At 49.5% G+C, this 26051-nt stretch overlaps 1 protein-coding gene across 5 annotated transcripts in view; it reads left to right on the top strand.

Moving 5' to 3' along the window:
- The window catches only part of Iqsec3 (IQ motif and Sec7 domain ArfGEF 3), a 96716-nt gene that overhangs the window by 4498 nt on the left and 66167 nt on the right, over nucleotides 1-26051 (top strand). For all 5 annotated transcript variants that reach the window (XM_052721007.1, XM_052721012.1, XM_052721008.1 and 2 more), the window contains exon 2: nucleotides 24984-25067. In XM_052721007.1, the coding sequence (XP_052576967.1) occupies nucleotides 24984-25067 (84 nt within the window). The remainder of the gene's footprint in view (nucleotides 1-24983; nucleotides 25068-26051) is intronic.

The raw sequence follows: 26051 nt of genomic DNA, 5'->3' as shown, positions 1-26051 counted from the left end.
GATTTATGCATAAGCCTTTCAGCCGGAATGGTCTAGGATGCTAACCGAAGCAGAGATCTTTACTGTTGAGTGAGGGTGGTCTGCCTGAAGGTGGCAGGATCTGGCTAGCTCACCCTGGAAGCTAGCCAGTGTGAAGGTCTACCAGTGAGTTAAATGTATCAGATGTTCAGTCTGCTGAAAAGCCTCAATTCTGCGCTGTGGAAAGACAGGAAGGAAGGAAGTGGTCCTTACGTGACATATAACAAGACACATCTAGAAAACATTGAAGCAGGTGTGAGCGTGCTGCAGCTGCCTAGAGCCACCCTCTCTCCGAACATAGAGGAAAGAAATGGGCGTACAGAGATTCAGAACCAGACCTAAGAGTTTCTTGGCTAAAGGTGAGAATGTGTGTCAGAAAACAGTAAGAGCCAGGGATAGCCAGAAAGGAACTCGTCTGGCAGATTCAGTCCTGGGAGCCATCTGTGTCCCATGCAGACATCATTCCTTCCTCTGACAGAGCGTCCCTGCCTGAGCCATGCAGGTGGGCATGGACAGTCTCAGTGTGTCTTGAGCCTAGAATGCCTGTCTGCCCAAGCTCACTCATCTGTCTGTCCACAAACTAGTTAGAAAGTGAGGTCAGAGGAAGGCTCATTAGCAGAGGGACTGAATCCTTTTGTTCATTCCTGGAAGCTGGCACACAGCAGATCTTTATAAAGATTTGCTGGCCAGACCTTTGCAAAGGCCCAAACTGATCCTCTTTCTGCCCTTTAATCTAGGGGGAAAATAAAACAAAAACAAAAACAAAATCATAGTTTTAGAGACTCAAGCCATTCCTCAGCCTCTGGGGACACCCCCACCCCCGTGTCCTCTGCATCACATCTCCATCTCCTCACTCCCAGCCCTCCCCATACCGCACAGGCAACATCACAGGGCCCCACAGAGGCATCCTGGCACAGGTTCCTCTTGGCCCCAACCCAAGCAAGAAGCACAGCAGTTGGTAATGCTCATTCAGCAAGTATCTGTGCCGCTGAGTCCCAAAGGTCACTTCCTAGGAAGGAGAGGGAGACAGACTGGGTTAGGGCTGTGGGGGAGGGGGGGTAAGGGGATGCGGTGGGAAAAAGAAGAGTAAGCAAGGACCCATGGCTGGGCCAAGGTCTAAATGGAGACCCAATTCTTGAATTTAACGCCATGTAGAGATTTTTACACTAACTTCCTTTATTGGGAAGCCACAACATCTTTTTCCCATAGCAGTCCAGACAAACTCCATGGTCCAGAACACAGACTGGCAGCAGCATCATAAGAGGTCCTGGGGACACTCTGGCAGGTTCTCAACCAGGAGAATTCTGGCAGACTTCCAAGCTCAGGACACTGCAGTAACTTTCTGCCTCACTCTGGAAAAGCACCAAGTACAGGTCCCTACAGAAAGAAGCTGCAGAGAACTTCTCATTTCCATGCAGGAGAGGGACAGTTGACTTCATTTCAGGTTCTGCAGGCCTTCAAAGAAAGAAAAAGGAGAGAAGTGAGGGGACGAGCTGGGGTTCTCAGCCAGAAAGAGCTCTGGGAAACCACTGGAGCACAGCACATTTAAGGTTTAAGAGTCTGAGAACCTGGGATCTCAGAGGCACACCCAGGCAGGAGACCTGTCTTAGCGTTGACCAGCCGACTCGCCTTAGCCCTGTTTTCAGCCTGGCTTTACACAGAGAAAAAGGAAGTGCTTTAAGGAGTTGCTGTGATGTTTAAGAGCTGTGTACTATCACTTAATTAACTCTACGCTGGGCTCTTATTAAGCACGTAACAATGATATCTCATCATATAAAGAAACCAAGAGCAAGGAAAGCTAAGTGGATCATCTGCCCTCAGATAACAGCAGACTAGAATCCACTCAGGTTCCTTCTGGTCTATTAGGTCACCTATGGACATGTGTCCCTTGCTCTTTCATTCCTCCACCACCAGACAACATGCATCCAAACTATTCCAGAGCTGTGACTTGTAGGCTTGACCTTGTCAACCAGCCAGCCCGGACAGAGCCACCGTGGCCTGTGATCTCGATGAGATGTGACAACTTCACAGCTGGAAAATGCATCTCCGACTGTAAGCTCTCCTGCAGCACTTTTGGGTCATTTGCCCTTCTCTTAAGGATATCAAAGACATGTGAGTTATCACCATGCCCTCCAGTGAGAAGGAGGAACTCTGTGACATTGTTCCTAAAATGGGAAGCCACTGTGTCCTCCAGGAAAAGGCAAAGTGACCTGCCAGGGACAACAGTGGCCGGTGAGGCGGGCAGAGTACAACCCTGAGAAATGACTTCCCTGTTCATAAGAAGGAGGCCCGGTGAGTCCCTTCTGCAGACTGCTCCTACTGGGGATAGAGGGGGGACCTTCACTGTGCAGCACCTGCAGATGTGGAGAGAATGCAGGGAGAGACACAAAAGAGAAGAGGCCCATATGACTCTAAATGATGGGGGGGGGGGCGGGGACTGAGGGGACCCTACCATCTCTGGTCAGACCTAAAGGATATGAGTCTTCTTTCAGATATATTTCTTAAACAAGACACTTTTGGGAAAAAAGGAAACACATGAAAAGAGAGAGAGTTTCTCAGAATCTCACAGGTACTTGTGGCCACAAAGCCACCACTGGCACAGACATGTACAGTGTGTGTGTGTGTGCATGTGTGTGCATGTATATGCATGTGCCCGTGTGTCGAGGTTCTGAGAACAGGATGTTTTGCTGTTGTTCTTTGCTAGGACCAGGAGGGTTATGTAACTTAAGGCGATGCTGCGCTGAGTGGTGCCTGGCCTTCCCCGTGGCGGGCTGCTATGGACAGAGGGTATGCAGCATCCTTCCCAAATCCCTTCCCAGAGGAGGTCCCTGTGCTCTGTGCTGCCATCAGGTTATTCCATCTTGTCCAGAGCTGCAGGGTCTAAAGGACTTCTGGGAAATCAAGCAAATGTCAGCACTAGAAGGATGCTTTAAGGCCACCCGGTCCAGACTTCTCCTTCTGCAAATGAGAAAATGAAAGTCTAAGGGGGAAGTGACTGGGGCTTCCAAACTAGTTAGTCCCCAAGACTAGGCTTAGAGCTCACATTCTTTTAACTCTTCACCCTGTTCCTCTGACTCTCTGTGGTGATGGATTAGAAGACCCATCAAGATGGTTCCATGGTGCTCAGAGGCAAACGTGTAGCTACTTATCCACCAGGGTTCAGAGGGCTGTGGGGGGTGGGGATCCACCATGACTCTCCAGGATGTCTTCTCTGTGCCACAATTCCACAGAGATTGTTTTGAGCACATCAAGGTTATCTCTTTTGGTAAAAAAAAAAAAAAAAAAAAAAAAAAAAAAAAAAAAAATGCCACTTCCAGGACAGGATAAAAATCATCCCTCGCACTTCCACATAGAAACGTGTTTGTGGACAATTCCCAGGGCGGTGCTTGTCAGAAGAGGGGACTACCTGACAGCCCTGGTTGACTGAAGGCCAAGGCGGGAGGCTCGGGACATAAAGGTCCCAGGAAGAAGGTTGTTAAGGATCTTCCTGGACCCTTATTTCCACTAATATTTTTTAAAAGTTGAAACCCCTTGAGGGGAAGGGCATAAAACTCACCCCCAGGGGGGCTGGTATGTAAGGATGGAAGTCACCATTATTTGGGTCGTAGAGGACAGCCTCCCCCGGGAGCCTCATCTTTGCTTTAAGAAAGCCACAAAGGAAGGACTGAAGAAGCATCAGGGTGCCGGGCTGCTCTTTTCGGGGATCTTGAGATGATGTTTGGGGCGGCAGAATGCCCCATGGCTGCCTCAGGCACTGCTATCAAGTGGGAAGCATGGACTACCAGCAACAGGGAGGGGCTGACACTCCATGGACCCAGAGACGTGGGACGAGAGCACAGCTCAGCACTGAGCCAGTACCCAAGGAAAGAATGGCGGTTGACAACAATTAAATAAACAAAGCTGGTGTCCATACAGCCTGGAGGGATCTCAGATTCTGGAGTGGATGGACAGAAGGGGCGGCGTCAGGGCTGAGGACGAGCTGACTGGAAGACAATTCTCCCTCTCCCTGTAGTTCACGATTAGCCCAACGGCACTGGGCCTACTGTCTCTCATCTGAGCATGTGCAGAGAGCAGATCTGGGGGCTCAGCATTTCAGGCTGGTATCAAAGTGAGGGGAACAGTGGACAGTAGAAGAATGTACCCATCCCTAATGGAACCCATGGTTCCTATCTGGGAGCAGGGAGACTTCGCCTCTGTCTTCATACCCGGCCTCTGACTAGTCCCCTAGCCTGGGAAATGCGCCGATGACAAAGCATGAGAAAATATTCTAATGAATGTCTTAGTCATGCACATACCCTTGGCAGGCTGAGGGAGCAACAGAAAATGTGACTGTCGATGGTGTCCTGAATCACGGCCTTATCTCTGGGAGAAGAAAAGGGCTGGTGATGTGGCTCACGGTAGAAGGCACACAGGAAGTGCTAGGTTCCATCCTTCACTCCAGGAAGAGGGAGGAAGGTAGAGGGGGAAGAGAGTTAGGAGACGGGATGGGGAATCACCATTCTGCCTGGGAAACCATAGGAACCAGAACCCAGGCTGCCCCCACCCCCAGTCCTGCTTCTTAGCCAGGCATTTCTTGAAACATTTCCTGGGTGATGTTAAGATCCCGACGGAGGGTGGTGGGCACGCACATGGTGTGGGTGTGTTTGTGACGCTAGGTGAGTGTGTTGCTGAAATGGGCTTGGAGGTGCATTCAGAGCTGTGCAGGCCTAGCAGCAGGCAGCTCCCCCCCCCTCCCATGCCTACCCCCAGTGAGGCCTGTTTGGTCAGTTCATACTAGCAGAATGCCAGTTTTGTTTTGTTTTTTTTCCTTCTCTTCATGGCAAGCTTCATCTCTCTTGGCTAGCTGGGTCTTTCCGACCTCACCTCTGTAATTCTCTGCCAAACTGGACCTCCACACCCATCCTGCTGACATCCAGTATTCTATTTGGGAAAGGCAAGATTCCTAGGCCCCGAAAAGTGAACCCCTGGAAGGAAGGCCCCCTAGAAATTGGATACTGCTGCGCCCCAGGAGTTCTCTCTGTAGAGAGACAGAGCCTCAATGTTACCATGCAGCGAAACACAACGGAGAGAAATCTGCAGTGGTTTTCTCTGCAGCCTTTCCCGGCTTGCTGTCCTGCGGCCAGGGCCTGGCACTAGCTGCCTCTCTTTGAATCTGCCAGGTCAAACCAGCCTCCTGCTTCCCCCGCAGTCAGGAACGCACTACCATCCCTGGCACAGGCGGGGACTCCGCAATTCCTTTCTCGATGAATGGTTCCAATCTACCACAATTTTCAATCAGTCCTAAAATGTAACACAATGATTATTTAAAAACAGCAGAAACAAAAACTGCAAAGCAGTTGGGAATTGTTTGGTTGGGTCTAGCATCAGGATTTCCCCTGCAGAGCCTCTACATACAAGAGGCCCTGCCCTGCAGCTTTGGCTATTCCATGATACTCAGTCACACACACACACCAACTACGTCCTCACCTTCACTCTGACCCCCAGGACGTCTGGAGGCAGGTACAGGCAGTGGGCTGACATTATCCTTTGTTTGTTTGTTTTTTTCGAGACAGGGTTTCTCTGTGTAGCTTTGCGCCTTTCCTGGATCTCGCTCTGTAGACCAGGCTGGCCTTGAACTCGCAAAGATCTGCCTGCCTCTGCCTTCCAAGTGCTGGGATTAAAGGCATGCGCCACCACCCCCCGGCCCGACATTATTATTATCCTTTTAAGTAACCCAATTCTAACCCTACAGTCAAGACTATGCTCACAGACCCTCCCTCACAGACCCAACTATAGCCTTGCAGCAACCCCATCCCTGTCTGGACTTTGATTTCCCTCTTACTCCATTGGGCCAATGATTTCCTCCCTTGGCTTGTACCCTCAGCTCACCAAGAACAGAGAAATGGAGCCCTTAGTGGGTTGCAGGAAAGACATCTCAAGACCCTGGGAAGGGAGCGCTCTAGGAGTAGGGGGACTATGGCAGTTGAGACTGGGAGGGTGGGAGGAAGGGGAAATCCCTCCCGGAAGAGGCTTTCAGAGCTAAGAACCCTGGAAATTTCCACTGGGTCCCCTGTGGCCTTCATGGCTTAAATCTAAAGAGCAGCAGGAGGGGGCTGTGCAGTCAGCCAGCCGGCCTCCCTCCCGAGCCTGGGGACCGCTCCCACCGCCAGCCTGGGGAAAGTCCTTCCGTCTCCATCCTACTCCGGGGACTCCCGGCTGGGGGCGAGAGTGGAGGACGGACTCGGAGTGTGGGCGGCTGGCGAGCTGCTGACGAACGGCACAGGATCTCCCGGCCCACGCGCCCCCTCTGCCTGCCGGCGGCCTCACGCTCCCACGCGGGGGCGGGCACCCCAAGGCTGGGGAAAGCCGCGCGCCCCCGCCGCCCCGCGCGCGCGCTCGTTGCTGAGTCACACGCGTGGGAGAAGCGCTGTCCTCCCCTGTGCGCCGCCCCCGCCCCGCCCCGCCCCCCCAGCCCGGGGTGTAGCTTCATACTTTCCTGCCGCCCCTCCCTCCACCTGCCAGCCAGCCTTCTTCTCCTCCCCCACCCACCTCTACACCCCATCCCGCCCCACACTCACTCAACACCCCTTGACAACCCACGCCTTCCATCATTGCGTGGTGGCCTGCACCTCCTCAGGACTTGCAGCGAGTGTGGGGCCAGAACCGGACACATGGTCCTGAGGGCACCCTTGCCTGGCCTCCTGAGGTCTGGCTCACCAGGCTGCAGGGCGCAGTTTGAATCTTGACTCAGTGGTTTACTAACTGTGGGCACAGCTCTGGTATTTCCCTTTGAGGGGGGGATGGCGATAAAGTGGCAGGCCAGCCATGGACCTAGGAGGGACTCCCAATGTGGTACTGGTACTTCCTGGTAAGTGGCAAGAACTTAGGCAAGGTGCTTGTCCCCACCTCCTGAATAATCTAGAAGGCTCAGAACAGGACTCCCCCGCCCCCATATATTTGACAGCCCCTCAAATATTTGAGGCCAGCTTATCCCATCCCCACTGTGCCTTCCAGTCCACCTCCCCCCTTGCTCTACACCCTCCCCCCTCGCTCTACACCCTCACTCTTAGTCTTTCAGACTGACTCCATCCTAGAACTTCCTGCTACACATGACTTGGAGATGACTCGGACTTGCTTCAGCCACACTCCACTACAGAACACTGAGCAAGCCTGAAAGCCAGAGGGCATGCGCACACAGCCTAGGCACAAGCGGGCCCCTCCTCAGCCTCTGTTCCAAAGCCAGGCGGCCTGGGAACTGCTGAGTTTGGGCTGCGGGCCTGGGAACCCACTGACGTTCCCAGACAAGAACGTTCTGCAGACAAGAACCAATCAACCCCGCCACTGTGCCAGTTGCTCCCTCTAGCCGCCTCTATTTGGGCAAGGAGCTTTGTCCACCACCACCACCACCACCACCACCACCACCACCACCACCACTGCTTGGACTTCTCACACAGCCCTGTTGGTTTGCATTTCATCAAATCTAATTATGTCCTTCAATTTTTTTAATTTGTTCTTTTCAAATACATAGCAAGTGATATAGCAAAAAAAAAAAGTTAAGATGTATACACAATATTTGATAAAGTATCTCCCCTCTCCCCTACCACTTTATAATATAACCACTTACCCTTCACCCTCCAGCAACTAGTGTGAGCAATTTTTTTTAATCTTTCAACTGATTTTGTGGGTAAATCCAAGCACTCACATGTGCATAGTTCTTTTGACATAGATTGTAGTGAATAGCTGCTGTTCTACACTTAGATTTTTTCCCCCACATTTGGTATCAAAAGAGCTGCCTTCAATAGCTGCTGAACGCATTGCATGGCCATGAATCTAGGTTCCTCAGTGCCTCCTGGTAGTTTTGGAAGGCAAATTCTGGGCAGCCTGCCTCTGTGTAGTCATTTGGGGGTATGCTTTCCTGTTAGCCAGAGGGTTGGGAGGCAGGCAGGCATTATTGAGGGGCTCCATTTGAAATGTCCTCCCGTGCTATGAACATTGGTAAGTTACAGCTGAAGATCTGTGGAGAATGTTTCTCAGGTAAAAACTCTGGCTTAGCATATTTTTGTTCTCTGGGGCTCTCTTTGCTGTCAAAGTTTGGGATGCTATGGGGTGATGTAATCTCCCAAGTAGGCTGAAGACCACCTAAATCACCCCTAAACCACCTCTTCCTTCAGGAGGTCTTCCTGAGCTGAGCTAAGAAAGCAAGGTCTCACAGAAAGTAGCTACCTTCTCTAGAAAGACATGTTTCCACAGTGTCTGTATTCATTCATTCGCACATGAGCTAAGGATCTACAAAGTCCCAGTTACTACTCCGGGAATAGGGATACAGCAGTGAGCAGAAAGCTCCCAGACCCTTCCAGGAAGCTCACAGATCCCTCAAATAAAATGATGGAAACTCAGTGTGTCTGATGGGTTGGCTGCTCTAGAGAAAAGGCAAGGAGAGAAGAGGGCCTGGGTAGTAAGAAATGTGGGGTGTGAACAGGTGCTGGGAAGTCCCAACAAGCAAGGTAGTCTCTAAACAGAGACCTGGAGGAAAGGATGTAGCTTCTGGGCTCCCTAGGGTACAGCCCAGAGCAAGGCAGCGTGGTGGTTTCAGCTAGAGTTTAGACACACAAGGAGCATAGCCTGAGATAAAATCAGAGAGCTTGGTCTTAGTTTCTGATGCTGTGATAAAAAAAAAAAATACCCTAGCAAACACAACTTAGGAGAGAAAGGGTTTATTTTAGCTCACAGTTCCAGGTTACAGTCCACCATTGTGGGAAGTCCAGACGGCAAGAAGCAGCTCTTCACATTCCATCCATCGTCAAGAATCAGAGAGGAATGAATCAATGCATGTATACTTGTATAGTCCTACAGAGTTCAAAATCCTCTGCCTAGGGAATGGTGCCACCCAACAGTGGGTCTTCCCACCTTTAACTGTGGTGGGAAATCAAGATAATCCCTCACAGGCTCGTTTTAGTCAGGTTTTTATTGTTGTAAAGAGACACCATGACAATGGTAACTCTTAGAAAGGAAAGCATTTCATTGAGGGGGCTCACATACAGTTTCAGCAGTTCTGTCCATGACCATCATGGCGGGGAGCATGGCGGCATGCAGGCAGACATGGTGCTGGAGCTGAGAGTGCTACATCTTGACTCAGAGGCAAGAAGAAGTTCAGTTGACTGGCAGTCACACTGAGGGAAGCTTGAGCAAAAGAGACCTCAAAGCCCATCCCTACAGTGACACTTCCTCCAACAAGGCCACCGAGTGGCACTCCTAATAATGCCACTCCCTTTGGGGGCCATTTTCTTTCAAACCACCACACAGGCCAATCTAGGAAATCCGTCCCTGAAACTCCCTTCCCGAGTGAACCTAGACTGTGTCAAGTTAACAAAACCAGTCATCAAAGTGGGGTGTAGTGAGGGAAGGTGGGAGGGTGCAGGGGTGTAGCCCATCTGGTAAGAGAGTCTCATCTGAGATTCGGGTCCACTAGGCAGTTTGGAAATGCATGGGAACATTCCAGAACTCAAAGTGGCTGGCAGACTTGCTGGAAGGTCTGTCTCTGCCAACCTCGAGTGGGCCAGGGCCCTGTGGAGCATCCTGCAGTGCCCAGTGCAGTCCATATAATGAAGAGCTCTCCTCCTGTCAGTACTAGTGTTTCTTGTCCAGAGAGAGGAGGGACCACGGGCAACCTTGTTGTAGGCACTTAAGTGGAGTTACTTGCTGACTATGTAGCATTGGATCTTCCCCTTTCCTCAGAAACCTTAAGAAAGCAAACCTCACTTGGTCTGAAGAGACTGAAATCTCTTCAGAGCCCTGCAGAGCTATCTGTCTATGGCATTAATAACTCTCCTATCCTCTTATCCCAAACGGCATCGCAGCCCGGTGCCCTTCTTAAACCCAACTTTATGTGCGGGAGAGACAGGGAAGTTGGGGATGAGTTCAAGGGCTGAGCCAAAGTCATCAGAAGGGCGGGTGTTGAAATTCAGACAGGTGAAGGCTGAGAGGTCCAGCAGACACTTGCAGGGGGGATGTTCAGTAGACCTCTAGATGGACTAGAAACAGAAACTTCAGATGGCTTTTAAGTCTTTGAGCCTGAGCGACACCAGTAAGTAATGAGAAGGGGCATGGGTAAAGTGGACGGGGCCGAGCTCTGGCACACACCAGTGCTGGGAAGGGAGGGTAGGAGCTGGGATGCAGTGGCCAAAGGTAGGTAAGAAAAGCTTGGCACACCCAGGAATTGCAGCGGAGACTGTCACTGCCGGCATGCCCACGCCTCACTGTGGCATGCCCATGCCCTCACTGCCGGCATGCCCAGGCCCAGCAGGACAGGGAGGAACTACCCAATGCCTTCAGCAATATTTAAGCGATTATGATCTTGAAAGGGGAGAGTGATGGAAAGCATGATTAGGGTGGACTCGGGGAAGAAAGGAAAGGGGCTTAAGAGAAAAAGCAAACCCAGTGTGTGGATCTGATTTCCTGGTTTAAATGAAGCAACTGGAAAAAGACATTTTTAAGGCAACCGGGGAAATTTACATGCAGACAAGGTATTAGCGGAAATTAGAGAATTCTCGTTAATTTACGTAGGTGTGATAATGATACTGTTATTATATCTTTTAAAAGTTCTTACCTGTTAGAAATACATGCTGAATAAAGTGATATTATTTCTGGGGTTTGTTTAAAAAATATTCCACAAAAATATAGGGATGTAGATTAGCTGGCAGTGTTTTAAGTTTCCCCAGTGAGAAGTATAAAGGAAGATAGAACGTAGAGGATTGCATAAAGTGGCTGAAGGAATCTCTTTGATGAATTTTGGCGTGAAGAGTGGTGAAAACTGGGGTAATAATGGGTTTGGGGGGCTGTTCTTTACAATGGAGGAAAGCATGCTCCATTCAGCAGCATGCCAGCCAGCTTCATGAACTAGCCACCCACTGCAGGAAAACTCCTAACCTAAGCACCGCAAGGCAATCATCAAAGATTCCCAGAGGAAAATAATTGTTTAATCACTGTAAGTGCACAGAAAATGTGAGCATGCACTTACCACAGGGGTGGGCACTGTGTAAATGCCCCACAGACTTTCAATATATCCTAGTAAAACATAATGAGTAGGCTCCATTCCACAACCCAGGCCACATGGGGGTGTTCTTCCGATTGAAACCCAGGCAGCAGCTCTGTGCTGGTCACAGCCTCTCTTCTCCCCTGCCTCCTGTGGATGACTGCAGTCACATGCATCCAAGTTTCCCAGAGAAGGTTTTACCAAATGCACCTGCCCGGGTGTCTTTCCTGCCCAGGTGTCTTTCCTGGACATGGTCACAAGGGAGCAGGGGTGGGAATGGGGCAGCCATCAGTGCTTCAGATGGAGCCCTCAGACTCTGATGCCCCTCTCTGCTTACAAACCATTAGGCTAGCTCAGCCCAACATGTTCATTTGCCAGCAGACACTCCAGCACTTCCTGCTTCACAGAACAAGGCTAGAAACCCAGCACGTTGCCGCACAGGAGAGGGGAGTGCAGAGAGGGAGCAGAGGGTGTTTCTGCTGGGGACAGGCAATCGTATTTATGTTCCTCTGGGAGGAGTTGGGTCTCTATTGATGTAGACCATATCTGTTGAGCTCCACCTGCATGCCAGGCTTTGCTGCCATCACTGGCACCGGGGACTCACTGGCAAATCAAAAGCCCTGCCATTGTGTGTGTGTGTGTGTGTGTGTGTGTGTGTGTGTGTGTGTGTGTGTGTGTGTGTATCTCCTCACAGTGAGGAGATGGACAATACAACAAGGAAACGTGTTAAGGAGCCGTCTAAGCTCACAAGGACTGAAAGAAAAGTAAAAGGGTGACTTGGAGGAGAGTTGTGATAGGCAAGACTTCCCTGGGGAGATGACATTTGAGCAGAGAAAAATTAAAACCAGGAGAAAACAGGAGCCAAGCTTGGTTGCCAGCACTGGAATGCCTGGGCTTGAATCTGCACAAACACTTCTCTATAGGGAGAGGCGTCCGTGCAAAGCCCCCGGGGCCGTAAGAAAATTGTGTGTTCTAAGAAAACAAAAAGGGAAGGGAGAGTAGGGAGACCGAGATCCGTGACAGCAAGGGAGGTGGGCGGGGCTGGGGACAGAAAGGGCTTTCCAGAGGCGCTTGTGGGTCTAAGACTCATGGAAGTCAAGGGAGCAGAGGGATGACGTCATCCACTAGCACATTAAGCAGCCCAAGGGCTAAAAGCCAAACGGAGAGGCCACTCACTGTTATTCCATATTCAGTCCGGTCGTATTTAATTTCTGTTGTGCATGCCATTTATGGGCACTTATTGCCTCATTTATAGCCCGGGTGGGAACGCATCATTATCCCTATTCCACAGAGGTAGGATTTGATGGACAGAGAGATTAGGGTGACCTACTCAAGGCCATAGAGAAAAAAAGGAGAGCCATCTTTTGGCTCTGCTGTAGCACAAGCTGTAGCCTGTTAAATCCTGGTGCAGCCGTCCCCATCCTAGGCAAGCGTCTCTCTTCCCCAGGCAAAGCCTAGTCTGAGACATAAACCAGTGTTCAGGGACAAAAAAACTAGTGGCATCATACCCACGTGACAGTTGTTCGTGTTGTCATAGTTGTGAACTTGGCCATTGGCCTGCTCATTTCTGTCATGCCCAACAGGACTAGGCTACAGAACTGGCGAATGCCACCCAGATGTAGCCACAGGATGGTGTTTTACAGGTGACCACAGAACTTTAACTTTGTCCGTGGTCTGTATGGTCATGAGGGTTCACATAGTTGACAAAGCATCTGTGGTCTGACCTCAGTGTACATGCATGCAGGTAACGTGTGTGCACCTATAGTGCTGTATGTAAAAATGTATACATGTGTGGCTGCATGTACAAGAATGAGCGTGTCTGTGGATATGCTTCTGTGTGCAAGATTGAGCATGCATAGGTTTGCGGGCTAGGAGTTTAGATAAGAACTCTGCATTTTTATGAGCACCCTGAATGTGTGTGTGAAGTTGGGAATGCATTTAAGGAATGTGAACATGGATGGACTTGGCACCGAGAGCTGTGTGTGTGCTTGTATGTGTGGACATTTGTTTGCTTAAGCGGGTATGCAAAGTGTGTTAGATGTTATGTTTTGACTGATTCATGAGAAGAAAGTAGGTATTCCATGAGCCTACAAGTTGGATGCATACCATGAGCAGAGTTAGCGTTTAGAGGTTGGTTAAAGCTATGAGACAGTATTGGCTGGTGAGGTCCGATGTTTTTGTCTGGTTCCAAAGCTTTTGCTATGGAAGGCATAATCAAGGCTCTTACATTCACAGCCCAGAAGCCACTCACCTCCACCCCTACAGAGGCCTGGAGTAGAGGAGTGGAGTATAAGGGACACCAGAGGCAGTGTGAAGTAATACAAGAGACACAGCTGAAGTCTTAGCCATGGGTCTTTGGGAGGTCATCAGACCTCTCTTAACTTTAGTTTTCCATTGTCTGACTGACACCAATGCATAATTACAGTTAGTAACATGGCTTGCTAACCAGGCTGTACTATTAAGTATATATTAGCCTTGGAGCTCTTCGGAGGACATTCAGAAATGACTGTGAGGCAGGAACACCGCACAAATGCAGCCCTCATCATTGACCAGACTTGCTCTGATCATTCCTGGAGGCCCTGCATGGCCACAATTGAAGAAGGATGAGTTTGTGGTTTGTGCTGCTCTGGTGGTGAGCAGCAGGGCCCAGGAGGAGGCAGCCTCTGGAGCTGGAATAGTCTTGATGGCCTTGATTCACCCCATTGAGTCGTCTTTGCTCAGCAGCCAGGCTCAAGTCCGCCAAGGGATGAAGAGATACCTTCTGAGGGAAGCTGGCGAGATGCGGTGAAGGCTCAGCTCTGTAACTTGAATGGTTTTGCCTGCCTGGCACTGGGAGGCCACCCAGCCCCTGTCAAATCTAATGCGGCTCAGATTCAACCAGACTTTGAGCCAGACAACTAACTGGCTGGGCTTGCAAAGTGGAAGGAAAGAGCACAGATGAGCTCTGGCCTTTTGGGGGTCAGGGTGGGGTGGCTAGAGGGGAGAAGGAAAAGGAGGAGAAGCCTTCCGGCCCATTCAAGTTGTAAACTGACTTTCTGTTCTGAGTGAATCTCCCCAAAGCCTTCCAGACGGGTGTGATATGAGGGTTATAGTGAGGGGATGTATGGAAAGAGATTGTATGCCTCGCACCTAGGGTGGCAGTGATGAATAGATCCATATGTCTATGGCACACACCGCCGCTTTCATTTGCATGTATGTGTGTGTGTTGTGTGTGTACATGCTCGATTTGCAGTTGCTTTCCAGCCCCTCAGGAATCAGGATTTATTTATGGATTCGGTGACAAGCAGTGGCTGTTCTATCGTGTGCCAGGCCATGTCCTGTTCTGGATGTAGAGATGAATTGGCCACAGGAGTGGCTCTGGAGAGCCCATTCTAGTGTAGGGAGCTGTGAGATGCATATAAACACCAGCGGCAATGCAGCAGAAAAAACTGGATGTGGCAGCCTGTTAATCACAGGAGAGCCACAGAGAGCTCGGAGGTACGTGCTTCTAGTGTCTCCTTAACAGTTGAGCATCTCAGGCTGAAAGAGATCTGAGAATTTGCTTGCATGTCCAAAGCCATTGCAGTAAGATGACAAGATCTGAAGACAGGTCTACCCAAATCTACAGTCGACTGCTGTTCTGGGAACCATGCATGCCTTCTGCTATGATTTGAGATGAGGCCTCTGTGAAATCTCTTTCCCTGTGAATGAATGGCTCCCTCACAGCATCACGTGGAGGTATTGGAATGGCTGAAGGCACACAGCTACACTCATGCTGTGAGACTGGTGTCTTAAAACCAAGCCCCAAACTCAGCATGCAGTGAAGTACCTACTTTACTAAGGTATCTGCAACGTGCCCACGGCTTATTGGAGACAGTTCTCCTCTGCTCCCTGTAGCCTGCCCTGGAGAGGCTTGCCAGGGGCCGCAGCCTTAGCTTTAGGATGGTCATCAAATGGCTGGCAGATGAGGCTGCTTGGTGGTTGCTTTCTTCACGGGCCTCTCAGTGGAGCAGCTGCTTGGACTTCCTCCCAGCATGGTGCTGGTTAGCGTTCACTTCTCTACCACGGAAAGAAACCATGAATGGAGGATACTCCTAGGAGTCTTTGACCACTGAGTCCTGCCAGAGCTGAGTCCACCGGGAACTGGAAAGTTCCCTCATTTGGGCAATGAAATACTTGGAACTCTCCCTGGGGAGGTACTGCTGAGAGTCTGAGGAAGACCCCCCAGAGTCCAGCAGGTGGCCAAGAGAGCAGAGTGAAAGGGCTCATTTAGCATTGACTCTTCTGGAAGCTGGCTGAGGAAGGAAGATGGAGTTGACTAGTAGAGAAATCATGGACTTAGGATGAGAGATGTAAGCAAGTTTATGTGCCAAAACAAAACAGCCTAGGGAACTAGCAACCCTGAAGACCAGCCGGAGATGGAGGCAGGACAGGGGATAGAGGGACATAACCCCTGCTCCTCAAAGTCAAGTGGAGAAGGAAAAGGATGGCCTAAGTCAGACATATTAACAGAACCCCCCTTGATTAAGCTAACTCATATTCAAATGCCTTGTGTTTCAACTCACTCTTCCTCATATCGCTCTTTAAAGAAGTTTAGGTTTTGCTTCAGAATGGCTGTAGTTTGTCCCTGTCAAAATTCATGTTACAGCGTGGTTCCCAATATATTTCAATATATAAAATTTGAAAGTGGTGTGACCTTTCATAGGTGGAACTTAATGGGAAGTGACGGGGTCCTGAGCTTTAAGGGAGTAAGGCTGGTCTTAGAGCAATAGATTAATTCCCACAAGAGCTGATTAGGTCCCACGAGGGTGGCCTGTCGTAACTTAGCTTGTCCTCTCTCAGCTCTCTGGTCCTCATACCATATGAGCTCTGTTATGCACACACACCTGCCATCTTGTTCCAGCTGCCATGTTTGGGTACAAAGAGGAAGACTTTCCCAGAGCCATACTGCTTGGACTTTCCAACTTCCAAAACCCTGAGCTGAGAAAACCTTTTGTTTTTGATACATGCAGCATCAGATTTTGGGGCAGTACCACAAAAAGAGACTAAGGTAGTTAGTTCCTTCTACCATGAGGAAGCGGTGGTGAAGTTTGTACAGCAGCATTAGGAAGGACTGACTTCCACAAGGCTTCCCATAAGCCAGACTTGCTCTGCTGAGGAAAGGCTAGGTTCAGCAGCGACAATCGAGGACTTTGGGTTAGAGTGTTTTCTCAAGTTTAGGTGTTGTATTTGAGGGAGTGAGGTTGGCTTTTGAAACAGAGTGTTGCTCTGCCGCTCATTTGGCCAGGAACTCACTGTTTGGTCCAGGCTGGTCATGAACCTGTGGCAATCCTCTTACCTCATCCGCTAAAGCAATGGTTCTCAACCTGTGGGTCGCTACTCCTTTTGGGGGTTGACTATCAGATATCCTGCATATCAGATATTTACATTAAGAGTCATAACAGTAGCGACAAAGTAATTTTATGGTTGGGGGTCACCATAACACAAGGAACTGTATTAAAGGGTCGAAGCATTAGGGAGGTTGAGAACCTTTGCTGTGTTCCGATTACAGGTGTAAGCCTCCCAAGTTGCTTTTGTTTTTGCCCCAGGAAGGAAAATTTTTTTCCCCAAAACTAAACCTAATAAGGAGCTCTAATGCATAAACAGACCATGTCATACTTTTGTGAAGTGGAAGGTTTATGATCTTCCTTCCTTGCTCTTAACTTGGATGTCCCTGGAACAGCTGGTGGAGACCCACCAGTCTTTAGAGATCAAGAGGAAAACACTGGGCCACCACAGGACCAACCTCATCTTCTTGAGGACATCTGATAAGCTGCAGTGTGCTTTCAAGAAAGGTCTGGCCGAAGGGGACAGGCAGATGCTTCCTCCCCAGGATTCTGTCACCCATCTTCCCCAGAGGTGGGAAGACCTGAGAAGGCTGCCCCAAAGAAAAGAGAGAAAGCAGTGGGGTCTCCCAGGACAGATGTCAGCCCCTGGCAGGCTCAAGCAGAGAGAGCCCCGAACCTGGCTGGGTGGTCACCATTCCCTGAGACTAACAAAACATTGTTTCCTGTGCCGTGAATGCCAGCTCCGGGAACAGCTGTCATCACTGGCCATACTGAGATCTTCCACAGCCTTCTATGGAGCTGTACCATGTCAGACTGCACAGCCGAGCAGAGGACATCTATAGTGACTTCTACAGCAAGCTGAGGCTGCCGAGTTCCTGGGGCAGAGACTGTTAGCTATAGTCATTAAAAAAGAAAGAAAAAAAAAAGTCTGCCCCTACACAAGGCTTATCTTTCTCTCATGGAGATTTCCCATTTAGAGTCAAACCAAATCCTTACAACTCAGTGAAACAATTCAGAGACAGGGGCCTCGCTTACAATGACTAGACCATCCCAGAATGGGCTGCAGTGCAGGTAATTTCCGCCATACATCCCAGCGACTCTCAGCCCTCGGGCCCGGCTCCCAAATTTCTCCCATTCAACTCTCCCACCCCTAGTTTCTTCAGTGTCCCATTTCCGGGCCCCTGCACTCCTCTGGCTCAGCGATGAGCCATCTGGTCTCTGAAAATGCAATCTAACAGGAGGAAGCGGGAAAACACGGCATCTCGTGCTGCAGCTGGGAAGGAGGTTAATGCTCAAGTGACCTGGGGTGGTGGGTGGAGGGGATTTAAAGATGAAATGGCTTAAAAGCCTTTGGGAAAAATAAGAAGGGAGAAGGGAGGAACACAGATTTTTTTTTCTCTTTTAAAACCAGTCCTATCGGGGTGTGATTATATACAATGAAATCCGCTCAATCTGAGGGCATGGTCTGATGTGCTCCGACAGACGTCTGAAGTTGTATAACTACTGTCATTAGCAAGATGTGGAGCATTTCCATAGCCCCAGATGACCTGTGTTTCCTCCGTGTTGGTCCTTTCTCTCCCATGAGACAGACTCAGACCCTCTTTCTGTCTCTGCCTTTTCTAGACTGGCCTTGGTTTACTGGAACACATTGGAAATCCATCCATGTTGGGGCATGTGGGATGGTCCCTCTTTAAAGAGAACATATCCCACCGATTAGATATGTGACAATTTGCTTGTCCCTTTAGCAGGTAAATGGGCATTTAAACTGTTCCTTTTTGTCCTACTATGAATATTCGCTGCTATGAATAGCTTTGTGTCCCTATGTGTTTTTATCTGAGGTAAATACAATTGCAGGGCCATGTGCCAAGGGTCTGTTTCACAGTATGCCAGACTGCCATTCTGTCTTCCCACTGGAAATGTGAGAGAGTTCCAGGAGCTGTGCAACCGTGTCAACACTTGGCATTGTGGTCAGGAATGAAAGACCCACTTACATGGCCTTCCCCTCATGATGTGCCTTTCTATTTACTGTTGTGCTTATCCCTATTAAAAGTCCTCAAATGCCCAGATGTTGCTGCTGGCCTGGTGAAACTGTTGAGAACATGGAGGCCTTAAAAAATAAGTGAGTGACTCACATGAGAACATGGAGATTGGGATTCATGTGTGGGAACTTATGGTTCCCTGAAGCTGTCCCACAAGCCAACTGGGACAGAATGGGGGCAAGATCTCTGTGGACAGATGGACTATACTTAGAGACCCTGATCTTTCACACAGGCAGGCTGTAACGGTCTGTCCTAGAACAGCCTTGGGCTGGTGCCACCCTAGAAATCCAGCATCCTTCCTCCTGTCTCTTGGGTTCCTTCACATCCTCTAGAACACAGTTCCTCCTGGTGGACACAGTTCTCAGGAAGGGTGGAAAGAGAGGAAAGGATGGAGAAAGAGAAAGAGAGAGAGAGAGAGAGAGAGAGAGAGAGAGAGAGAGAGAGAGAGGAAGAACCCATGACTTGGAGTTTAGGGAACCAGGCACAGGTCCTTGGACAGTGTCAGCGTAAGTGTCAGACCTGAGTGGAAGAGATCACATGAGATTGTGATTGTCAAGCATACATGCTTATCATGGCTCCCTTCCCAGCTTCAACCATACTGGAGTTTCAGCCTTTGCCAGTGTACTGGGAGCCAGCCCTGTGCCAGCCACTGATCTCACTTTCCCAAAAACCTTATAAAAAGGGCCAGGACCACACCCCCTGAACCAGCCTGTTCAGCTCCGTTGTACTTTAGCTACAGTCAACTTGTGACTGTAGTGACTACTTTTCCTGTTGCGCTGACCAAATACTGGCAGAAACTACTTACGAGAGAAAAACGTTTATTTTGACCGGCGAGGGGCTGGTCCATCATTCCGGTGGAAGGATGTAGCAGCAGGAACAGCTCAGTTGGCATCTGTGGGAGTGTGTGGTGGAGTTCCTCATGTGGCAGCCAGGCCAAGAAGCAGGAAGCAGGGAGCCCTGGTTAGAACCAGAACTGAGTAGAATCTTCATAAACCTGCCTGAAGTGACGTCTCTCCACCTGCTGGACACCATGTCCAAAGGGTCTACAGACTTCCAAAGCAATGGCCGAGCTGGGAGCCAAGTGATCAAGCTCATGGCCCTGGGTTGACACTGTGACAATAAGATCGGTCAAGTCACTTACCTCCTTTCTTTTCTGTACAAGAAAGGGCTGACAACCCATCACATGAAGAGTTGCCATCAGGGGCCAGGCAAACGCCTGTGTGAACTTGATACATCACTGGCAGTTCGTCTACCCAAGGCACCTCAGTTCCCTCTTCTATTGAGTGAGGAGGAGTTGTGTTAGGGTTTGGTAAAAAAAAATGAATGATAGTATTGTAAAAATGTTTATAAGCATATACAATAAGCAATATAAAGTGATAATGCACAATTAATATTTTCCTTCACATTTTATCATGATTTAGCTATCATCCGTCACGAACTTATCTATCATCTACCATCTCTCCTGGTCACCCACAAACCTTACACTTCATCTACACTTTCCCAGTTTTTCCACTGATGTCCCTTTTGGGGTCCAGGACCTGTGCTCCTGACGCATCACATGTCATTATGGGGTCTCCTCAGTGTCCTCTGGCTTTGTCAAATTCCATCTCCTGTGGTTTTTATGTTCTCATAAGTTTGGGGAATATTAGTGGAGTACCCCCAATTCAGAACCTCAGTTGTTTTCCGTGTTCCCCATGATCACACTGGGGCTGTGAGAAGGAAGGACACAGGGGAAGGACCTTTCCCACCACAGATTCCTTTTCATCTTCAGTAAGAATGAGTTCTTTGACTCCCTCTTTAACACTCCAGGGTAGAGAGAAGGGCCATCTGCAAGGCTGCAGGTAACATTTAGCCCACAGAAACTAAGGCTTGCCCAGATCAGGGGACTTGGAACATGTCCTTGGGCGGCAGGGGAGGAGATCAGAACCTGCAACTCAGTGTGGACTAACATCTCAAGGGAAGATAAAGAAGGAAGCTTTGGGTGCAGCTGGGGAGACCCCAGGGCAGGCAGTGGATGGGGGGGCAGCCAGAGAAGGGCTGGAAGCCTCAGCCACTGAAGCTGTGTTCCGGAACCTCTGCACAGACTGAACTCCAGCAGCACTGCCAACCAGCCACACCTGGAGAGCAGAAGGGCTCCCGACACTAGGGGTGTATCACCCATGGCATGTGCCGATGCAGCTAGGAAACCGAGGGTCTGGGGGAGCCTCAGGGCCCGTCTTCCATGACTGGACAGTGGAGCAGCTCACAGCCTGCCTCATAAACACAGACTGTCCCCTCAGGCACTCTGTGTCAACTGGTAACTGTGGCTTGCTGGGTTCTCATTCCCGAAATGCCGTCGCCTGCCTGGGCAACAGGCTGCTTGTCTGTCTGTGAGCTTGATGGCCTTGCCAGGAACTCTAACCAGAAGTGTAGGCAAAGATTGCTGGCACACCTGAGTTATATATCCACTACCATCCACCACCCACCACCCACCCCCGTGCATGCCAAAATGTTGAGGTTCTGAGCCCTTTTGCTTCTTGCCAAAGTCCTTCCTTTGACTCCCTTTTCCAAGCCAGGATGTTCTGTATATCCTCACGATGTCTTCTGGTTCCAGACAGTTCTCTAAGGTTTCTGATTTGCCCCAGGAAGCTAGAGCAGGGGGAGGAAGTAGAGGAAGCTGAAGACTGATCACAGGACAATTCTAGACACATTGTCTCTCTATTCTGGGCCTCAGTTCTCATGGGTAACACAAGTGGTTAGAGGCTGACATTGATTTTTCCTCTTTCTTATTGTTCCTTCTCCACCCCTCTTTCTCTCTCTGTAGGCAGGTATGTGTTCACATGTGTGTGTACATGTGTATGTAGAAGTCAGAGGTTGACACCGGGTACCTTTCTCCAGGGATCCTCCTGTTTCTGTACCCCACTGCTGGGGTTACAGCTCTTTTTGCTGTTTTGTTTGTTTTGGTTTGGTTTTTGAGACAAGGTTTCTCTGTACAACAGTCCTGGCTGTCCTGAGACTTGCTTTGTTGACCAAGCTTGCCTCAAATTCACAGAGATCCACCCGCCTCTATCTCTCAAGTGCTGGGATTAAAGGCGTGTGCCTCCACTGCCCAGATGGGGTTACAGCTTTTACGGAGTGCTGGGAGGGCGCCTGAACTCAGGTCCTCGTGTTTGGGGGGACGAGCACCTAACTACTGAGCCACCATCCCAGCCCGTTATTTTCTTGGTTGCCCTTTTATTCATTCTTTGCTCATATTAGACATTAAACCCATGCTCTGGTACATTCTAAGCCTTCGTTCTCTTGTTGAGCTATGCCCTCAACCCTTGACCTTTTACAATGTCATAGTAGCTGAATTCTTAATCTATAATCATAACTAACTTATAATTGACAATCTTTTAAATTAGCAGTTTCAATATAAAAACTCTATGTGATTCCTGAAACGACATCAGGATTATGCAGGTTTCTGGCACTCTCTATTCCCATCCTAGTTTACATTCAGTTTTAACATATTTACAGTAATAGATACCATAAACACAATTTTATATTTGACTTCGTTAGTTACAGTCACACCAAGCACTGTTTTTCCTCTTCTACTTCTGACCTCTTTTTCCCCCAGCTTCATCTGCTGCAGCAGCCAAAGTTAACAGCTTAGTTTGCACTCATAAAACAGGAAGTGCACACATGTAGAATTCACATTTGGGGGAATGTCCTAGTTTGCATTCTATTGCTGTGATAAACACCATGAGCCAAAGCAACTTGAGAAAGAAAGGGATCATTTGGCTTACACTTCCACATCACAGTCCATCATTGAGGGAAGTCAGGACAGGAACTCAAAAAGGAACCTGGAGGCAGGAACTTAAACAGAGACCATGGAGGAGCAGAGAAGGCTGCTTCCTAGCTTGCTTCTCATGGCTTGCTCAGCTTGCTCTTTTATTACAGCCCAGGACCACCTGCTCAGGAACGGCACTGCCCACAGTCACCTAGGCCCTCCCTCATCACTGATTCATCAAGAAAATGCCCTGACAGACTTCCCCACAGGTCAATCAAATGCAAGCATCTTCTCAGTTGAGATTCCATCTTCCCAAATGACCCTGGATTGTGTTCAGTTGACCCAAAACTAACGAGTTCACAGGAGGAAGTCCCTGTTTCTTACCAAGTCGGGATTGTACTCTAAACTTTCCTTTGCACCAGATAATCACATTTAGCCATAAGTGTGGACCTCCATCTACAGGCCAAGAGATAAAGGGCTGGTTCTTTTGGACAAGCATGTAATCACAAGGTACACATGAAGGTCTCACGGTCTTCCCCATTCCTTGCTGCCTGGGGACTCTAGCTCTTCTTTCTTCCTGAGAAGCAATGTCCCCTTAAACATTTGGAATAAAAACCTTTCTGAGAAACACTTGCATCCCGGCAAGTGTAAAATCCCAGAAGTTGTATTTCTGGATGGGAAAGGATGTCCTTTCTAATTCCCCCGAGCAGCTATAAGAATCCATACCTACTCAGGCAGAACTAAGAGCACACACTCCACCCCCTCCATCTCCCACAGCCTCAATAACACCGGGAGTTAGCGATCTTGTGAGCGTTTGCCCATCTGATGGATGAGCTATAGTACCTCTGTGCCACCTTAATTTGCATTTTCTTGGCTACAAGCTATGTGAAACATCTCTTCACATATCTATTGGCTCTTTAGATTTTTCTCTTCTACCATGACTAATTTCCACATTTTTCCCTCATGGATTTGTCTTTTCATTGAGGGTGTGTTGGAGCTCAATGTAAGAAGGATACTAATTGACAGATTCGCTGAGAAAAGCAACCTGAAGCACAGGAGGTTTATCTTGGCTCGAAGTTTTAGAGCTCACTGTCCAGTCTGGCAGGGAGAACATGGTGGCTGCAGCAGTGTAAACCAATGGTGGTGGGAACCACTGGTCTGTGGTAGTGTAAATTTACAGTGTGGCTTTAGTCATATGCTGGAAGCTCAGGAAGCTGAGACGGGACCAGAAAGAGCTCCCAGGTACCCACCTCTATCAGCCACGCCTCCTATCCCGAAGGCTCAACAACCCTCCCAAACAGTATCACCAGTTAGCCCAAGTGTTCAAACGCAGGATTCCATGGGGAACATTGGACTGGAGTCTTCACACCTCCTGCTGTAAATGATAAAACACACTTCCCCAGTGTATTGACTTATGATAGTATTGCTTTATAGCAATAGGGTCTTACTACATAGCACTAGCCAACTTGGAACGTGTTATGTAGCCCAGGCTGGCCTCATACTGATCCTTCTGCCTCAGCCTCCCATACACCTCGATACCAGCATATCTTTTTCTTAATGGAATTCCTGTTCTGTTTTGTTCAAAAACATCTCCCAGGTGGTAAGTGATAGTTCTATTTCCTTCTGATTTGTTTCTAACCTAAACATGTACCCTCTCTGTAACTGTGCTTATCTACTTAAGGTAGGCTCCAGGGTTACTTTCTTTCATGGATCTAGCTGACCTTTGTGTTCTATACTGATCTCTGATCTCAGAACTCAGGGACTCTTAAGAGGTGCCTGGGCGGCAGATTCCAAAACTGGGCCTGGGAGGTCTGCGCAGTGGGACAAAGTTTCAGCTCCCCGGTGACATTACTGTTCCCCCTCTATTGATCTACCAAGTGTGCTCCAAGGAAAGCTCTGGTTTGGACAAGGTACTGTGGACCTAAAGGAAGTCCAGAACCCTCCTTCAGATGAACCAGGATCCTCCAGACCTGACATTCTCTGACTTAAGAAGGGAGAGTTGAAAACAGGGCAAGGGACCTTCACTCTGCAGTAAGTGTAGTATTAGCTCCAACTTGGCTATACAGGTATCAGAATCACAGTGTGTTGGCTGGGAAGGGACCTTGGCAGCCTGGAGTTTATAAAGAGCTCTGGTGCTTGAACCCCTGCCAGACCAGGTGACTCAGAGTCCCAAGGCGCTGGTATATTCTAAAATCTGGTGGCTCTAACAGACAGCTAGGCTTGAGAGCCGCCTCTCCAGTTCAACCCCCTCAGTAAAGTGCAAGTTGTCTCACCAGAGCATGAAGGCCCACACGGTGAAACATGAATTCAACTGGCCATCCGGAGTTCCAGTTAGAACCCACACTTCCACTTCCTCATCTCCATATGACATCCCTGAACTTCCAGGAGGCAACCGGGAAGGCTGTGTGAATGCTCTGAGGCTTTGCGTGTAAGGGGCTTTACGGAGGCTGAGTCCTCATGTCACAGGTGTCTAGACCTTGTTCTGCCTCGCAGGACTTCTAAGGAACAGGGCCATAAAGAACTAACTAGGATTAAAAGGCAGCTCCATGAACAGAGAGAATCGCAAGTAAGAACCTCCTGCAGGACGCACAGTGCAGTACAAGAGTGGGGACCTGGAGAGCTGTGCTCAGGGCCAGTGTTTCAATTGTCCCATGAGTGATGAAGAAGGCCTGGATGGATGGAAAAGGTGTTCCGCACACTCCTCCAGAGCAGCGCTTGGTCACCTGGGCACCACACTTGGGGTTCCAGGCAGGGAGAGGGTATCAGGTTTGTGGGGGAGAGATGCTGAGGGGTCTTCAGAACTGGCTCAGCCTGCCTTACGTTCTGACCTTCTCCCCCCCTCTCCCCCTCTCTGCCTGCAGGAATGAGACCGTGCTGCACCAGTTCTGCTGCCCTGCTGCTGACACCGAGCGGAAGCCTGCCTGCTCCGACCTGGCTTCCCAAAGGTGCGAACTGGCCCCTCCTCCCTCCCCTGCCGCCCCCCTTCCGCTCTGAGCCCAGCATCCCACGTGAGCTGCTTCTGCCTCTGCCTCCTGCTAGTCTTGTGTGGTCTGTTTGCTTTTCTCTGCTTCCCATTCTCCCCTTCCTCTCTCCTTCCTCTGGTCCTATGTGAGCGATTCCCACTTTTCAAGGTCATTATACCTCATTGCTTTAATCCCAGCCATGTTGTGATCAGCTTGTGTAAATTATGGATTTGGCAAAGAAGAGAGATGAATTTGGCTTTATGTTTCTGCGTACTCCTTGCGGCAGGGTGGCGGGACTCATGGAGGTTCAGCCCATGCACACTGCCTGGCCTGCCTGTGACAGACTCAGTTTTCCTTCCAAAATGGGGCCAAGGAGACTGGCTTTCACTGTAAGGATTTCTCAGCCCTCACTGGGCTGGCTGACAACCCGAGAGAAGGACAGTGGTGACACAGCAGGGCTTGGTGTCGCCGCCCTGTGCTGTCCTCATTCTGTCTAGGCCAATCACACTCCCTCTTACCTCCCATGGCCTTTCTGTGTGGTCCTTGTCGCCATGCTTTCACCACACCCCCCTCTGTCCTCCCCCCTCCCCCCTGCCTTGTGCTTTTTTAATGACCTTCCTCCTCATCCATGTCACTGTCACCACCCTCTGCCCCTGCTCTTCTCTCAGTCTCTGCTGACTTCTCTCCTCACATTTCTCTTTCCTGCACATCACTGGTATTCTGGCCCCATCTCGAATCTCCAGACATAGGAATTACTTGAAACCTTTAACACCCCTGGGCCTCAGTTTCCTTATCTGTTTAGTAAGGGCGAGTCTGTCTAGGAAGTAGCATTGACATGTAATGTCACTGATCTCCAGGTTACACAGTGAGGCAGAGCAGGCAGGTGATCCTCCCTGCTGTGGGTGAGTGGACAGTGAGGCAGATGAGTCACGGACAGTCATAGAATAAATACTAACACCTGGACTT

The sequence above is a fragment of the Peromyscus californicus genome, unplaced genomic scaffold, assembly GCF_007827085.1.
Source record: "Peromyscus californicus insignis strain IS unplaced genomic scaffold, ASM782708v3 Scaffold_6__1_contigs__length_162567912, whole genome shotgun sequence".
Classification (NCBI taxonomy): domain Eukaryota; kingdom Metazoa; phylum Chordata; class Mammalia; order Rodentia; family Cricetidae; genus Peromyscus; species Peromyscus californicus.
Note: the sequence above shows the minus strand (reverse complement) of the source record. Positions and strands in the feature narration are given on the sequence as shown.